Source organism: Bubalus kerabau, chromosome 23, assembly GCF_029407905.1.
Source record: "Bubalus kerabau isolate K-KA32 ecotype Philippines breed swamp buffalo chromosome 23, PCC_UOA_SB_1v2, whole genome shotgun sequence".
Classification (NCBI taxonomy): domain Eukaryota; kingdom Metazoa; phylum Chordata; class Mammalia; order Artiodactyla; family Bovidae; genus Bubalus; species Bubalus kerabau.
In genome coordinates this window covers 15592398-15610154 of record NC_073646.1, presented here as the reverse complement: position 1 = coordinate 15610154, position 17757 = coordinate 15592398, and the positions used below count along the sequence as shown (strand labels likewise).

The 17757-nt window shown below is 50.5% G+C and overlaps 1 protein-coding gene across 2 annotated transcripts in view; it reads right to left on the bottom strand.

Annotated features, from left to right (window-relative positions):
- Window positions 1–1767: 1767 nt before the first annotated feature.
- Window positions 1768–17757, bottom strand: part of LOC129637459 (BOS complex subunit NOMO1) — a 58356-nt gene continuing 42366 nt past the window's right edge. Inside the window, exons 22-31 of one of the 2 annotated variants that reach the window (XM_055561631.1) lie at window positions 17508–17634; window positions 15866–15979; window positions 14865–14992; window positions 13801–13942; window positions 9386–9469; window positions 8109–8219; window positions 7086–7187; window positions 5343–5462; window positions 2829–2921; window positions 1768–2337 (exon numbers count right to left, since the gene is read on the bottom strand). In XM_055561631.1, coding sequence (XP_055417606.1) covers window positions 2206–2337; window positions 2829–2921; window positions 5343–5462; window positions 7086–7187; window positions 8109–8219; window positions 9386–9469; window positions 13801–13942; window positions 14865–14992; window positions 15866–15979; window positions 17508–17634 — 1153 coding nt within the window. In that variant the 3' untranslated portion in view covers window positions 1768–2205. The remainder of the gene's footprint in view (window positions 2338–2828; window positions 2922–5342; window positions 5463–7085; window positions 7188–8108; window positions 8220–9385; window positions 9470–13800; window positions 13943–14864; window positions 14993–15865; window positions 15980–17507; window positions 17635–17757) is intronic. The other variant, XM_055561632.1, reaches the window with a different exon arrangement.

Here is a 17757-nt window from a genome sequence, read left to right as displayed (position 1 = left end):
GTCCAACCGTCCTTGCTGGTTGGATGATAACATTCCAAACAAAGGAAACCCAGGGAAGACTCAGGTGAAGCCAGCACCTTGGAATGGCACCTCCCTGTCTGTCAGTCTCTGGGGGTATCCTCGCTGAGGCTGGGCTACTTTAATAAGCAAAAAGGCACAAGCAAGGGAGTTCTTCAGGGACCCATCATTTAAGACATCTTTAATTTCTCAGGGGGGAGAAAAAAATCTGTCTCATATAACTTTTGCTGCATTTAAAATTTTCTATCCATTCGTTCTCACACCTCACAGAGGGGACAGGGGAGTTGTCCTGAGATTGCCAGAAAATGAAGACAATCTCAGGCAACAGGCCGAACTTCCATACAGGCTGAGAAAGGCAGCAGCCTTTTTCCAGGAACAGAGCCCTTTCAGAAGATCCACCAGCGAGAAAGGTGACCTGCAGCAGCGACGGGGAAAGACTGCCCCTTAATGGCGGCGTCCAGAACTGGATGGAACATATTGACATTTAGTTGTATCTTCCACGAGCTCTTAACCTTTACACTGCGTCAATAAAAAGCCTCATTAACATTTAAAAGGCATGTTTCTGGGTGTCCACTTGGAAGAAGAGTTAGAAAACACTTCAAGAAATGGATTATGCATCTCATCTCTCCCAGGTCTCCAAGAGCGTACTTTCTTCCACGGTGAAAAGTAACACCTGTGAAATGGCCAAGAGCCCAACAGCCGCTGGGCTGGAAGTGCAGCAGCTCTTCGGGAGCCCCTGGAGCCCGGGAATCCTCAAGCTGACCGTCCTCACTGGTCGTGGCACCCAACAAGACCTCCTGCCTTACTCCTCTTTCCCTTTCGGGTCCTTCCAGACCCGGCCTAAACATCGTGCCGGGGAAGCTTCCCTAAGCTCTCAGGTGGGACCTGACCTCTGCTCTGTGCCCCCTTGGCCACCTGAGCCTCCTCACCAGGAAGCCTTTGGCTCTCCGCCCTGCCCTGTCCCCTGACCAGCTTGTCTTTCACCCGACGATGGATGGGTCATGCGCTCTGAGACCGGGTGCCACGTGTCCACATCCTCACCTATCCACACATGCATTCATTCATTCGTTCCTTCTAAAGTGCCCACTCCACATGGATAGCTAGGGACACAACAAGGAACAAAACGGGGTGGGGGGAGGGGGTGGTTCATCCTCATCCAGGTCCTGAAGTTTATACTGTTTCTGATCTGCTCGTCTCATAGCCCCGGTGCCTGTCACATGTGGGGCTCAATAAGCATTGGATGGCTGGATGTCCCTGCTTCCAGTGTAACTTAATTACTTCCCATAAGAATGAAATTAATGCTGTTCAAATGCTGAGAATTCCTGTGGATCCCTTATGCAAACTGGCAGCCTTCAAGCTTCACACAGCCTACATATGCATTTTGTTTCGCCAGAAGTTACAAACTGAATTTGTCGCAAACATTTAAAACTTGGAAGAGTTCACATAAAACTCAGTTCTTCAGGCTTCTCTAGAGACGTGAACACGTGATCCCACAGCACAGTGGGGGGGCCTCTCGGACTCCTTCAGACAAGGCGGGGCTTTTCACACCGTCATCCCCCACCCGCAACCAAGGTAGGGCCCTTCACGCCGTCACCCCTCACCACCTCTCCCGTTTTCCTATCGTTGAGGCCAAAAGCCAGCTGCCACGTGTCATCTCGGCTTTACTCAGACCCACGTGTCCCTCCAGGCAGTGCAATCGTGACCCCAGCATTAGGCCAGGGTCCTCCAAGGACTGCACCCGAGATGAGCTACAACACAAACAAGTGGGCCATTTTATTGACTTTTTACCGCATAACACACCCTCTTAGGAATACACACAGGCTGTGCGGTTTCCAGCAGGGACCTCAGATGCACAGGGACGTTAAGGGGAGGGTCAGTCCAACAGGAGCTTAATTTGGGAGTCAAGACACCCATTTACTGGAACTCTTTTTGCAAATGAAGCTGGAAGACTCAGGATAACATTCGCACACCACCAGCACAGCTTAAACACTTCTTTGACAAAAATAAAAATAATAAATTATCTTTGACTCAGAAAATCAATTGTGCTCTGCAGAGTGACAGGAGGGTCCCTTCACGGTGTCACATCGGGGCCGGGGAGGGGAGGCTGACGGGTGGCTGCGCCCACGGAGCTGATGACAAAAGTCACACGCATCCTCCACGCCAGGGGCCTGTCCCGAGGGAGATCCCTCACGTCCGCCTTGTCTTCTGTTTCTTGGCTTGTCTCTTTGCGTCTTCCGGGCCGCTGTTGTCAGAGGCTGTCTGGCCAAGGGCTCGGACTCCCTGCAGGCGGCTTGTCAGCTGCAGCAGCAAGGGGATGAGCTGGGAAGAAAAAGGGTATGAGAGAGGGGGGCTCCAGGAGAAGATGTCTGTCCAGCAGGACACCAAAGTCCCCGCCCCCGGCCTACCCCGGCCCATCCCCGCTGCTCTGTGCTCTCAGCCCAGCTGAGTGCAGGTCTTTGTACCAGAGAGGGTCACCAGAGACCCGGAAGTACTTCAGGGTTAAGGGGTAGGAGGGATACAAGAGGCCTAGCCTTGAAAGGAGGCCTTGGCACTGGTCTTGGGAATATCCCCTGCAAAAGGAAATAGCAGCCCACTCCAGTATTCTTGTCTGGGAAACCCCATGGACAGAGGAGCCTGGTGGGCTACAGTCCATAGCGTTGCAAGAGTCGGACTGGACCCAGCTATTAAACCATTATCATGAAGCGCGGTCACCTTGGTAACAATGGACATTCCTCCCCGGCCACGTCCCAGCTGTGAGGGATCCGCCCCCCACGCGCACGCCTGCTGCCCTGAGGGCTTGGGCCCCCTACCTTGTCGTGGTTGTAGCCGGCCAGCAGGACGAGCAGCGTCAGGGGCAGGGCGATGTATGATCCCTGGGCGATGTCCTGCTCAGGCAGTTTCCTCTGCGAACACCCAGAGCACCGTCACCCCAGACCAACTCTCCGCCAGCACCCCATCCACAGCCCAGACCTGCCCAGCCTCCTCAAGACCCTTAGTACCCACGTGACCCAGACACTCAGTACCCAAAAGAAGTAACTGAAGTGACACAACTAAATCCCAAGTGAATCCTCTGCCGCACAAACTCCCCTCGCCTGCTCTCTGAAGCTCAGGAATAACCAGGTTCCAAGAACAAGGTGCTCCCCACCCCCGGACCCTTTACTATCTACACTGAGGAGACACAGAGCTGCGGGTGGCAGGGGACCCCTGTGGTCGAAAAGTACAAGGAGCTCATTTTGCTGAGCCCCGGCTGCACCCAGGGACTCTCTCCTCTAAGGAGGCATCGAGAGCCCACTGTTCCAGACTCGGGGACACAGTGAGCACCAAGCAAGTGCCAGAGGTCATACCCAGTGAGGCGGTGAAGCAGTGCTGGGGACCCGGGGCCGCTCACCCCTCCTTCCAGGGGAGGCCAGACTGTCAGCTGGGCCAGTGAGAACAGAACACAGTTCCCAGCCTCCCTCGCAGCCAGGTGGGGCCCTGGGGTCAACTCTGGCCACAGAACAGGAAGAGAAGTGACAAGTGCCACACCCAGGCTGTACCCTGGTTGTGCCCTTCCTCCCTGCTGACCGGACAGCCTCCAGCCAACTGTGCCATTCTGGGAAGGGTGATGTGCTGGAGGACAGCAGAGCCATGGAGAGGAGGAGCCCGACACCCAGGAGCTTCCACACACCCCCCGGAAGGTCAACAAAAGATAAAAACTTCCCTCCTGCTGAAGCCCTGAAGTGCTGGGTCTCTGTAATAGCAAATGAACCTATATCCCAACTAGCTCACTCCACCTCGACAATGGAAACAAATAAATTAAGGAACTTTCGGATGATGATAAAACAGGTTAACAAGCCATAGCGCTGTTCTCAAGGTACAGCCTCTTTCAGGAGATTTGCACAGTCCACACTGTTCTCATTATACTGTGAAGATATGACGTGCCAATTTCTCTCTCATGTTCCTAAGACAGGGCAGGGGATGTTCCCAGAGGCTGCACCGCGACGATGTCCTCACTCCGACAGTAACGGTACGTGTGGCCTGTGGATGCTTGTGTTTTCCGCATGTCTCAGTTTGCATTTCTAATATGATAAATATACATATAACCCACACAAACCAAAGGTCTTTGAGATTCGCAACTAATTTTAACAGTGTAAAGAGGTCCCAAGATCAAAGCATCTGCGGACACGCAGGAAGGAGAAGGACCAGAGGGCCTCTGACCCGAGATGACAGCCGGAGAGAGACGCTCCCTTAATAAACAGAAAAATAGTACAGGATCCCTAACTGTCTGCCCCCACATGTTTTGACTTGTCTTAGATCCCAAACCAGTTTCCATCAAAGTAAATCCTTAAGAGCAAGTTGGAGTCAGTGGGGAGAGGCAGAGCAACTATGAGGCGAAGCTTTGAGGACCGCAGTCCAGGCTCCAGGCCGGGTCTTCCCGTGTGACCTTGGGCAGTCACGTTAAGACTCGGTTGACTCAACTATAAAATGGCGATAATACGAACAGCACCTACTGTGGGGAATGACGAGGTGTGTGGAGTGGTTAGCAGTGCATGAAACGCTGGGTGATGCGTGAGGAACGTGGTTGTCGGTACTGACATTCAGCACGGGATGCAGGGAAGCGCCCTGACGACCCTCGTAAGTGTATGGTGCTGAGCCACCCGGCTGGCGGCTGGGACAAGAGAACCTGGCTCGGCCGAGCACCCCCAGGTAAGTCACTCAGTCTTCCTGAGCTGCCAGAAGGATGGAAGAGAGGCACCTCCCCACGAAGGACCGGGATGAGGACCCACCAGGCCTTCCCTCCCCTGGCAAGTGGCTCTGCTTCCATGGTCTCAGAAATGGGACCACACTCCTGGCGGCAGGGACGAGGCCTGCTCGCTTGGGTCCACCAGGCGGCACCTCCGTGCTGCCTGGGCTGCCCATGTGCTCCCCGGAGCTGGGAGGTGCCCGGCGGACATCCAGGCTGCAGCCCTACTGCCCTCCACGGAGGCACTGCTCCTCCCTGGGGTTGCGTGCGCCTCCACACGGAGACAAAGTTCCCGGCCTGCTCGTCTCTGTCACTTCCTCAGTCTCTGCTAAGGTGAACGAGACGAGTGCTTCCTCCTGGGGTTGAGGAGGAACCTTCTACTCAGGGTAAGATCGTGGAGGCCAAGTCACCGAGCACGAGCCAGAAACCAGCAGAAGGGCCGCGTCCAAGTCCAGGCTCCCCATGCACGAGCCTCCCGCCTTCTCTCTATCTCAGGGACGAGGACTCCCGCCAACTTCCCACACGGACGGAGGTCTGAAAAGCACTCAGTGGCACCTTGGAACCACTGCACACTCCATGCCGGAAGCCCCCTTCTCCTTACCGTGGGATTGAAGACCAAGGTGATGTGTTTGTGGTAGCCCGCTGCCGTGAAGGACACCTGTGGCAGGACGAAGTCGTACTGGGACCTGGGCAGCGTGGAGTCCAGGAGGACCACGTAATTCTGTGCACAAGGAGGGAGGGGCAGTCTTTACAAAGGGCAGTTGGGGCAAAGCAAACGAACACTAAGTCCTAATGCGTGGCTGTGACGCAAAGGACCTCGTGTTTCCTTTAGGAACCCCCAAGTTTACACCTCCACGCCTAGGTCACTAACTCGCACGTGGCGGCCTCAGCGGGCCGGTCCAGCAGGGTCAGCCGTGCAGCCCTGCCGTCTCCGAACAGGTGCTCGGAGCCCGCGGCTCGTCTTTCTAAGTGTATCCAACCATGGCGGCTACGTGGTCCTTAGAGAGCCTGACTTTACAAAACACACACAGTTCTGATGAATCAATTCTGATGAGGGAGACACGCGGTTAAACTGAGGAAGACTGTTTTTCATCCAAAACAAGGTTGACTTCCAAGGGACAATTCTTGGCTCATTAGCTGGTGAGTTCTAAGAATGCAGCATCCTCTGCAGAGGTCCCGGTCACCGTCACAGGCCTGCGTGCTGAGCCCCAGCCAGGGGCCCAGAGCTGTGAGCACATTAGGCGTATGCTCTCAACCACTGACAAGATCGGGGCTATTGCCCCATTTCACAGATTGGGGGAGAGAGGCCCGAAGAAGGGAAGTGTGACGTGCCCAGGGTCACTCAGCTTGTAAGGCACAGAGCAGGCTGCGAGCCCCAAGGAGCCTGTGACCACACTAAGCTTGTGCTCTCAACCACTGACAAGATCAGGATTATTGCCCCATTTCACAGATGGAGGGAGAGAGGCCTGAAGAAGGGAAGTGTGACGTGCCCAGGGTCACTCAGCTGGTAAGGCGCCAAGCAGGCTGCGCGCCCCGGGGAGCCTGTGACCACACTGCTGTGCTGCCGGAAGTGGCTCGATTACTAAGGGCGCCTGGAGCAGTGCAGGGGAGGCCCCAGAGTCTGTCACAACCTGCTTTGTTATTTCACTTCACACCGGGAAAGGCCAGAGGATCACCCCTGTGGCAGGTGGCAGAAAGCCAGGGGAGGAACCACACAGGCTCACCACTCTCGCTCTCAGGCTAAGTCCCCAAAAGGAACCAAGTTCTCTCCACAGTTTGCTGCCACCGGGGCAGCCACAATAGCTGGCTCTGTGCAATTAGAGCTGATGGCAAACATCCCGTCATCAGTAAGTGATGATGGCCTTGGTTAAATACATTACGGTATTTTCTCTATCATGGTCTCCTGTGCAGTCATTAAATATCATGCATGAGAAAGTACGGGTGATAAAGTCTTCACTGAAAAGCACAGGTTACAAGAAAATGTACAAAACAGTCCCAGCTTTGTATCACTATATGAATACACATGTGTTTTTATACTTATACGCACATGCGTCAAAAAAGGTCAAAAGGAAACCTATCAACGTGTTAACAGCAGCTGCTTCTGGATGACAGTATTATGTCTGATCTCCATCCCCTTCCCTGATCTCCTGCCATGATGAATGTGTATTATTTTTATAACAGAAAAAGAGCTAATTCTGGGAAAAAAATCCCTAGAGAGCCCCACCTCCTCTGTTTCAACTGTGTCAGCAAGGTGGCATGAGGGGAAAAAATGGGAAAACTGAGTTCCTTCAGCGGAAAAGGGGAGTCGTTCCAGCAAAGACAGTGTGGAGAGAAGCGGGCTCACCTGGCCGTCCCTGAGCAGGGGCGGGAAGTGGAAGAAGAGGGACTGGCCCAGGGACACCGTCTGGATCGGGTTGTCTAGGTTGTCGCTTTTGTAAAGCTTCACCTGGAGAGCAGCAACAAAGCAGGGCATGCTTTTAAAACTTCAACACGATAAACACCACCTTTTTGACATCTTAGGATGGCTTATCTCTGAGGGGAGAGGAACTCTGGAAACACGGATCTTTGAAAGGGCAACCATCCTCCCCCAACGGGCCGTTCCTAATGCATCTGAGACACCAGTGATGTGACAGTTGTCAAAATGTTAAAATTTTTAAATTTAAGATTCTGACAACTTACGTTAATGCTCAAAATAGTAAACACCTGTTAGTGTAGTGGTAACATTAAAGAGAACAGCTTCTAACATATCTGTAACATGCTAGGTGTGGGGCAGGCACTTCACGTACATCGTCACCAACCCTGACTCCCAAATGGGCATCACTGTTGTCCCCATGGAGACCCAGAGAGCCTGGTCACCTGATGTCATCACCGCCAGCCTTGTTCAGTCGGCGTGCCCCCCACCATGTACTGTCACCTCAACCCCACAGCTGTTCCTTAAACTCCAAACACATTCCCATTTTGCACTGGGTTCCTGGCTGCTTCCAGGAGCAGTTTAGTGTTCTGTTGGTGGCCTTTCTTTCTCTCCAGTCCAGGTTCACTGCCTGTTCCCACCATCGTCTGACTCTGAGTCCACTGCCTGCCACACGCACCTTGCGTAGAATTTAGAAAGTGACCAGGTGCTTTGCCCTAAAGCCATCTCTCTGCTTTAGACCCCAGATCACACTGCTCATTCATGAGGCTTCTACTGTGATGCTTCTAAAGACACACAAGGCTGGCAAAACTGTCATCTGAAACCAGACCACATTTTTCTCTAGCGATTGGCAGTCATTCCACCAGATACACGCTGGGCCTGAAGATTCTTAATCTCAACCTCAACCCTCAGCTAAACAAGGGCTAGAGCACGTTAGCTGTCAGCAGCTGGCCTTACCCACAATGTAGGAAGATACTCAGAGGAAGTGATCACATTTCCACTTAAGTCGAATTGATTTATCTGCCGGAAAACTATGATGTTTACATCATCAATGTCATTATTCCCGACCTGGAAAGAGAGAAAGCAAGCTGGGCCAAGGAAGCTGGAAGACAGGGGCCTCTGCTCCAGCAGGGGACATCCCTGGAGCTCTATGTCTTAGCGACTTCCCTTCACATTCAGGGAGCAAAGCTTGCTGTTCGAGCAGCCTGAATCTAAGGTCCCAAATTGAGAGGAGACAGGTGACACCTGGCCATGGACATGCTGTTTGACAAAGACAGTACTTTTTTCCTTAAGTTTTAATGACTTCTCAACATTTTCAAAAAGAAATTTCATACTAAAAGAACCAGATTTCCCAGCGGCTCTAGAAAAAGAGAAGGATGTTCTTGCCTGGCAGGAATTGGCAGGAGTCAAGCCCCAGCTCCCCTGCACCCCCTGGGGTGGGCATGTGCCCCCGTCAGTCACCTTTTCATCCGTGGGGCCGCAGTCCACATGACTGCCTGGGACCCCGATCTGAATCCCCATGGCAGGAAAATATAACATAAGATGCAGCCATCACAACCACTTAAATGCCAAATGCCATAAAGACATCAAGAAAACTCATTGTCTAGGCCAAAAATCCTGAATGGCCAACCAGCCTCTGGACCCAATGTAATCTTTATCCCTAATGCCACCTAATAAAGCCACCAAAGGCTTTTTGTCTGGCCCCAAATCCTCTGGTCTAGCAAATGAGACTTATTCCATGGGAAAAAACTTCACTGCAAATGATGCCAGGGACACCTCCTGTGACCTGGAGGGCTGCCTCTTTAGGGATCAGTTAGCTGAGTCAGGATCTTAAAGATCAAGAGACTCTCTTTGGTGGGAAGAACACCTGAAGACAAGAAACGTCAGTGGCCCTGTCACTGATGAAGCCCATTGTTCCCTTTATTCCCTCCCTTGATCTAAAATGCTACTTAGGCCTTAGATCCTCAACTTGTAGAATAATGATCAGAGCTAGCAGGGGAAGTGGGGAAACAACAGCTCAGATTTCTGCTCTGGATGCAAGACAGTGCTGCTGTTCATTAAAAGCCCACAGAAGACGCTGCTTGTAAAGATGACACTATTCTGAGAGGACCCTTAATTAGGATGTAAAGTCCCCCCAACAACAGATGAAAGGCAGCCAGCCAGAGGAACGCTGAAGGATTTTTGATCAGAGATGCAATCATGCAGTGATGCTGCTGAAGAATTCCACGTCTTACCACGATGACCCGGTGGTGGGGGAGGGCTCGTTCGATGTGGTCGTTGCCTTCCGCCTTGAGCTGAACGTGGTACACACAGCCCGGCTGCAAACAAATGCAGGAGTCTTATCTGGAAAAGGGCTTATCACCTGAGACCTGGTTGGAGCCTGCTCTGCCTGCAGGCCCCCATCCGGTGGACAAGTCTCTGTCCCACCTTGGTTCCCAGGCCTATCACCCTCCTTAAGAATTCCTTGAAAAATCACCCTGATGTAGAAACCTTTTTCTGAAGTTTTACAATTCCTTCAAACCGTATTCAGCTTCTTCTACCCAAGGAAAATTAAATGTGGTTTCTGATTTCAAAACTGCAAACAAGATAAGATTATTCTTGTTTAATAAATATGATAAAATCATTCCCTTCTGCTGTCCATCCCTCCCCTGTACCTGTATGTATGTACTGAGTGGTGTCTGGAATGCCACTCCCAAGGGGTATTATTTCTGGGAGGTGGGATTTGAGATTTTTCCTTTTTTACAATAGATTTCCTCTTTATACATTTTATTCTATTCCTCAAATGTATAGGGACATAAGATGTTTACCCAAACAAAACTCACTATTCTAAAAAAAATTTTTGTTGTTGACACTGCACACATGAAGGATGTACATTATTTACTCAGATCATTTTTTAGCAGACTGCAGTAAAGCACTTTGTTCTAAGCCAGCACATTACGACAGTTTCCAATAGAGGGAAGTAAACTGCCTCGAAGGGCTTCCCTGGTGGCTCAGGGGTAAAGAGTCCGCCTGCCAATGCAGAAGACATGGGTTTGATCCCTGGGTCAGGAAGATCCCCCGGAAAAGGAAATGGCAACCTACTATAGTATTCTTGCCTGGGAAATCCCATGGACAGAGGCGCCTGGCCAGCTACAGTCCATGGGGTCACAAAGAGTCGGACATAATTCAACAACTAAACAACAAGCAACAACGACAAACCGCCTTGAAGAAATAAAGTTGTTTGTTTTATACGTTGCTATGTGGGCTAGCGGCAACTCTGAGAGAGAAAGACATATGAGTTCCAAGGAAAATTTCTCAAAACGCTGCATATCAGATAAAATTCAGCTTTACGAAGGCTTTAATAGTCTAAATGAACCCACCATTTGTCAACTTCTGAACTTTTTTTTTCCTTACACATTTATTAAAAGAAAAGATCTGCATCTTTCCCCAGAGGGTGACAGATCACTTATACTAGCAGGGTTTAAAGAACTTCTAAAATAACCAACTTCTGATCACCAACTGCACACCAAATCTGATGATACATGAGCATGTAGAGCCGGGGACAGAGTTCAAAGGTGACTGTGTGTGTCCAAGAGGGGACAACCCTGAGACTAACTGCTGATTTGTACACTAGCGAGGATAACATGGCCTGGTTTCCTAAATCACGTGCACTGTGACCTTTTCTGTGTGTGAGCAGAGCAGCACCTTAAACAACATTCCCTCTATATTAACCACGAGTCCTGGAGGCCAGTGTATGGCTGATCTACTTTTTCCCCTTTCAAAATTTTGTCCTTTTCATTATGTTGCTTTCAACTATCTTATAATGAGCACATGGAACCTTTACAAAGACAGTAAAACTATTATTTTTTTAAAAACCGAGAAAAGTCAAATTTATGATCACCAATAGACGAATTAATTCACTTTATAGCTCAGTGAGGACTGGCAGCACTGGGTTTGTTCAAAACAGCTCTTAGCAACAGCTATTTGCACCTCAGAAAAAGGTAGCAAGGTGTGAAAAAAAGGAGACGGCACTGCTGGAGATGCGGACCGCAGGCACTGCCCCCTCACTCTCATGCCCAGCAGGGCAGGAGCCCACCCTCACCACCCGGCTCCTCGCTCCTGGCTGCTGACTCAGCGGTTGACCTAGATTCAGGTAGCTTCTCACCCAAAATGTCTCACAGCTTCTCACCCAAAATGCCTCACCAAATACCCTGCCCAGAAAGATAAACTGCAGAAATGCAGTCTCCTCGGGGTCAAAATCCTGAGGAAATCTTCAACCAGGGCTCTCCAGCCTGGTGTCCCCTAGGAGCCTGGCAAACGCAAGTCCAAACCTTTGACGAGAACCATCTGAGGCTATTCATTCCTCCAGCATCTGAGGCCTGGCACGTGGAAGGCTTTGGCTGCCACAAGGGGGCGACTCCACACAGCATTGAAAGTGCTAATGAATTAACACCTATTACAAGGAGGAGGGTGTGAGGGAGCATTAATTGAAACGTGAATCTATCACGGTGGAGAAGGAAACTATATTTGGCTTAGTTAAATAAAATGTGTTAAGTTGGTGAGTTTAGAAACACAGGTTTGGCAATATACACACTACCATGTATAAGATGGACCGCTAATGGGAGGCTGCTGTATAGCACAGGGACGGCAGTTCAGGGCTCAGAGATGACCTACAGGGGTGGGATGGGGGTGGGGGTGAGAGGGAGGCTCAAGAGGGAGGAGGGGATATATGTATGCATAGAGCTGATTCCCACTGCTGTACAGCAGAAACTAACACAACATTGTAATGCACCTATACTCCAATTTAAAAAAAGAAAAATATGTATGGGCCCGTAAGACTCCGGGGGGAATCAACACGGTGATGCAGAATCTGAATTCTTGCAACCGTAAGAGGGAGATGAGCCAGGAACACTGGGTCCACCCAAGAGGAAGGCAGACTGAAGGCCACAGACACCCCCCAGGCCTACCTTCTGCTGTGGCTTGGACCGAGGAAAGCTGCACACAATCACCCAAGCTGGCAGTTCTGGTGAGGGAACTGCCTCACCAGAGAGAAAGGAGTGGTCTGACCTTGCTTCTAACCATTTGCAGAGTCGGCGCACCAGGCACCGCTCCGTGTGTATTAACTCACTCCGTACTGACAGCCAACCTGTAGGGCAGCCGTGATCTTCATCTTCACTTTACAGACGATGAAACGGACACAGAAGGCATGGGACGCCTGCCTGAACTCACACAGCTAAGAAATGACGGAGGCAGGGTTCAAACCCAGGCAGAAAGGCAACTAAGGGCGCAGTGTCAAAGCCTGCATCTGCAGGAACACACGCGACGGAGACCCGGATCTAAGGACCCGTCGCCTCTCCCGGGGTCCTGGCTGCAGCCGGCCTGGGGGCGGGGGACACCCATGCGGCCCACCTGTTCTCTCTGGAACCACTGCCACGAGGAAGGGAAGCAGGCCTGTGGACAGCAGGGCGCGCCCTGGGGCCCTGGGAACATGTCCCGAGGGCAGCGTGACAGAGCGCTCCCCTTCTAAGGCTATTCCTCCAGCCTCCGAGGCCTCTTCCATGGAACGGGTCAGCAGCCACAAGGGGGCGACTCCACACACACTGAAAGTGCTGAGTTAACATTAGCGCTCCCTGGAGAGGGCAAGGCCTCCCCGAGGACAGAGGAGGCGGAGAAGGGAGCATCACAGAAAGGCTGGCCAGACCCCAAAGAAAGCCCACCCAGCTGGCCCACGAGAACAGACATTCTCCAGTCCTCAGCATAGCCCCAGGAGACACCCCCAAGCCTGCATTCCTCCTTTGCTTTGAATGCTCCTCACTCACCAAGCGACCTCCTGCCCTGACTTCCCAATATTGGTGAGTGGGGACATCTGGACACGGGACATGGTGTTCTTAACTTTGGGAAAGGACAGCATGGCCCCAGTAAAGTGTTAGTTGCTCAACTGTGTCCAACTCTTTGTGACCCCATGGTTGCCCAGATCCTGTCTGTCCATGGAATTTTCCAGGCACGAATACCAGAGTGGGTAGCCAGCCATTCCCTTCTCCAGGAGATCTTCCTGACCCAGGGATCAAACCCCAGATTCCAGCATTGTGGACAGATTCTTTACTATCTGAGCTACCAGGGAAGCCCCTATTTTTTTAAAATTAGTGGTTAGTATCTAAAAATCAGGAGTCGTCACGTGGAAATGTGAATTTCTGACTTCTCTTTTACCAACTCTAATCATCTGGCAACCCTGAATTATCTTCCCACATGGCTACGAAGAGCTGGAGCTGCGTGGCCATTGCCCCTTCTCGTGGGCCAGGACCTGTCCACGGTCCACAGTCCACACTGCTCCCGACAGGCACCCAGTCCACTCCAACCTTTCACACTTGTCTTCGAGTCCCACAGGTATCCGATTTGAGAGGCTGGCCTAAGCTAGACCACCTGTTCTAGGCAAAAGATGCACCAAACCCATGGTTTTCTACCTGTATTTTGCCATAAAACCACAACCCAGTATGTCAGCTACATAAGCGTTGGGTATGTCAGTTAAGATAGGGATTGGAGAGTTTCAGAGCCCTACGCCCCTCTCAACCCTCTTGCCCGCATTCCTAGCGTCTTGGGGGCACCACTGAACCCAGGCACCGCTGAAGCCAGTATGAAAAAATCCACTAACGAAACACATCCAAAGGCTCACCAGCAATCCACGTAACCTGAACTTCCCTTCCTCGTCCGTCACGGTGTCTTCTCCATAAATACTGCAGTCGCTCTGGCCCGCTGCTTCCACGGCAACACCCTGTTCTGGCTCTCCGTTTAAGGAAGAAACTGTACCATAGCAACTAGAGAGACGAGAGAAGAAACGGAACACGACATTCTCGGGGCTTTCTGATGCACACACAAGATTCCAGCGACAGTGTCCGGCACTCACCAACAATTTACGGTGCAAAATAGCTCGGTGGAGGACAGTACCCCAAATGACCCAGACAACTCACTTCCAGCTGTGTCACCTGCAAGCTGAGCCTTCCTGCCAGAGGGCTCAGGCCACTCCTATCATCAATTTCTCTTCTCATACATTTTAAGGGATGCTCAGAAAATCGTAATTTAAAAAAGCTAAACTTTCTTTCACTCTGCTTTATTGCATTTTTTGTTAAACTTTATTTTAAATAATGGAGCATCCAATATAATGAAAATAAATCACTTCCCCTTTCATTCTATTTTTATATTCAATTGAAAATGGTCCGTTTTTCTAAACCTGTTCCTTCTGATTAATCAACCTTGAAGTGCTTCTACAAATGTATATAAATACATACATGTGTGCCTATAATTATAAATACTTATGTGAATAAACCATCTCTGGATGCACTCAGCAATGCTGGAACACCTAGGTGGCTGGGAGGCCAGGACAGAAGGGAAGCTCCACACTGAATATCTTCTTTTCAACATTTCCAAATTTTGCTCAAGTGAATGCATTTCCTCCTTTCCAAAATCTAACTCATGTTTCAAACGTTTTAAAAAAATAAAAATTTTTAGGAACGCAGTAGGTTCTCACAGGCCAATTTCAAAAGAGGAGCTTTGTGACTAAATCATTCATAGGAAATATTAGGAGAAAAGGGTGGCAGTCAGGAACCTGTGGACTCGTGTCTCATGGCTCTTGTCTTCCAAACAGAACCAACCTGAAGACTGGGATGGGTTCCGAGAGAAGAGAGTGTGTGAGTGATCCCATGGCCCGGCCCGGGGGAGACGGGAGAGAGGGCAGCCCACCTGTAGGCCGTGCGGTAGCCTGTGATGGTGATCTTCAGGTTCTGCCCCTCCTGCACCTCGATCATCTGCGAGGATGGCTCAAACCGGAACTCCTTCATCATGGGCTTGAAGTAGTACTGGCCAGGGCTCTGCCAAGACACAAACACGAGCTGAGCCTCTGCTGCACGTCGAGGGGTGGCATTAGAGGGAGCGGCTCAAGTCATGAAGGAAAGAGGCGAGAATGAGGCCCCAAGGCTTCCCAGACACACAGAGATGGTAACTAACTCCAGTAAATCATCACAGTGACGGCAATTGCCATTCTAACACCAGCTGTCAGTACTGCGCACCTGGAGTACCTCTGCAGGGCAGAAATCATATCTGAACTTTATGAATGAAGCAACTGAAGCTCAGAGAGGTCAAGTAACTAGCCTGAGACGACAAGGCAAGTAAGTAGCAGAGGGAAGATTCGAAGGTGGGCGTGCTTCACGTCCCAGTCTGGGATCTTTCGGCTACACCTCACTGCCTGTTTGCGACATCCCTGGAATGGTGACTTTATTCCCAGGGTTGACAAGATGACCAACTGGCGTGTCCACCATTCAGGGCTTCAGACTACATCCTCAGTGGAAAATGGGCGCTGTTCACCCACCACAGGGAGCGTGCTTTGCAGAAGAAACACAAGCTCACCCCCTGAACGAGACTTGGCATTATAAACAATGAGATCTGGTGGTAAAACAAAGGGACACTTAAGACAGGAGCCGCTGGGGCCAGGGTAATTAATTACATTGTCTCAGTGACAAGTGGGTGACCAGAAAACAAGACGTCTGTGCGGAAGGGAACATGCATCAGCAGCATTAAGTTCTAGTGAAAGCCATCCTTAATTACGGCTGGTCCCCAAAGAAATGTGAGGCACTCCACAATGGTTTTCTGTTCTCACGTTGTCAAGCAATACACAAGTCACGGCCGCCGTGTCCTTGCGCGCTCATGGGGGAGCCGAGCAGGCGATGCAGTAGTGGGCACCTTACCAGGTTTGAGAAGGTCAGGATACCGTTGTCCTGAGTCAGGAGGTTGGAACGGAACACACCACCGCTGAGGGATAAGAGGACCCCAGGGAGGGGCTGGTCGTCTTCGGCTTTTATCTGGGGGTGAGAAAGGAACCCCAGAGCAAGGTCAACTCATACAAACCATGAAGGTGTCAAGAGGTAATTCTCAGCAGCTAGTTTTTCTTTTATTGTCATTCACTGGGGCCCACGGGGGAGGTCAGAAGGTCTCCTCTCCTCCCCTAGGGTAACCAGTATAAACAATTTGCTTTGTAGCCTTCCAGAACTCTCTGTGCCCACACAAATCTTATCAACACTATGGCTACTGTTGATGGATTTCATAAGCGACTGGGTGGGAGTGGGGTGGAGGAGGGCCCCCAAACCCTCTGGCCAAGTCACCTTCTCTGGCCTCAGCTGTTTTCCCCACTGCCTTCATCCACCAGTCCCCACCAATCGGCCTCACTGTTTCAGAAGAGCTGCATCTCATTCTAAAGCAGAGGTTGGCAAACCATGGCACACGGGCCAGTCTCTGAGTTTTGTGATGGAAAAGAAGGGACGAAGTGAAAGTCCCCAAGCTTGTGTATCTTTGCACAATTAAGTTCTTCTTTTTCCAAAGAGTCAATTCCTAGGAGTAGAAATGACTTTGTGGATGTGTGCACTTGAAATCCAGAAAGAAACCCCCGATCTGAACTCCAGGGTGGTTGTAACCATTTCCAGCTCCTAAATTACCTATGCGTGGGAAAACACACACTTGACAAAAAAATGGATATTGTCTTCATTATTACAACTATAACCCCAAACCCAGTGTTTCGGTGGTAACTTCTTTGCGTTTGCCCGGTCACTATCGAAGTCAAGTGTTTCCCGTGTGATGATGAGTGACCTGGATGACTTCTGTGAATGGCCTCTCATGTCCTTGATTCGCCTTTTCTCTGTTGGCTTGTCTTTTTCTTATTGGTTTTAGGAGACCCTTGTAAACTGGGATTGTTATTTATGGAATAGATATTTCTCTCCAGTTGGACTATCTTTCCATTTGTTTTAAAAGGCACTCTGCAATGCAGAATTTTAATTTATTAGGTGATGGGATGTTTCTCCTCTTTTGGTCTCGATGTCGACAACACTCAGCCTCAAGGGTCTCCGGACTCACTCTGGCCACCACACAGCACGCTTCTTCCCAAGAAGGAAGGAAGGAAGAAGAGAAAGATATCAACTCCACTCTAAGAACATTCTGTGTCCTTTGACAGAGAACAGAGTCAAGGATGAAAGCTTAAAATGCTTCCCAGAAGGTATGCACATGAGCTGAAGTCAACAGATCTCCAAAATTACAAGTGAAAGAAAGCAGAGTAAAAAGAGTACGGCCTGAATAATTCCGTTATATAAAATTCTAAGAAATGCAAACTGATCCACAGTGACAAAAGGCAGATCAGAGGGGTGGGGAGGGCCAGGAGAGAGGGGTTACCGAGGGTACGAGGAAATTCTGAGGGGCGACAGATGTGCCCACTATTTTGACTGGTGGTATGCTCATGGGTGTTGTCATGTGTTGAAACTGTCAGATTACACACTTTACGTGCAGTGTATTGTATGATTGTTACACTCCATAAAACTGCTTTTTAAAAGCACACGGTGTTACCTCAAAGCTCACGCCTGCCAAGGCATAAGCCTTAAAGTCGCCTATGGTTCCTTCCACTGCAGTCAAAACGTAGCCCTCCTTCTGCGAGGACACAGTATACTCCAGGTCACTGTGCAAGGGCCCAACGCTGAATAAAAGAAAGAAATGCTGGTGATGCCTTGCTTCAAATCCTAGAGGAAGCATCACCTGCCCCCAGGAAACCTGGCTCCCCAGCTTCTTTCCTGGGCTTCCCGAATGAAAATGTGGAAGT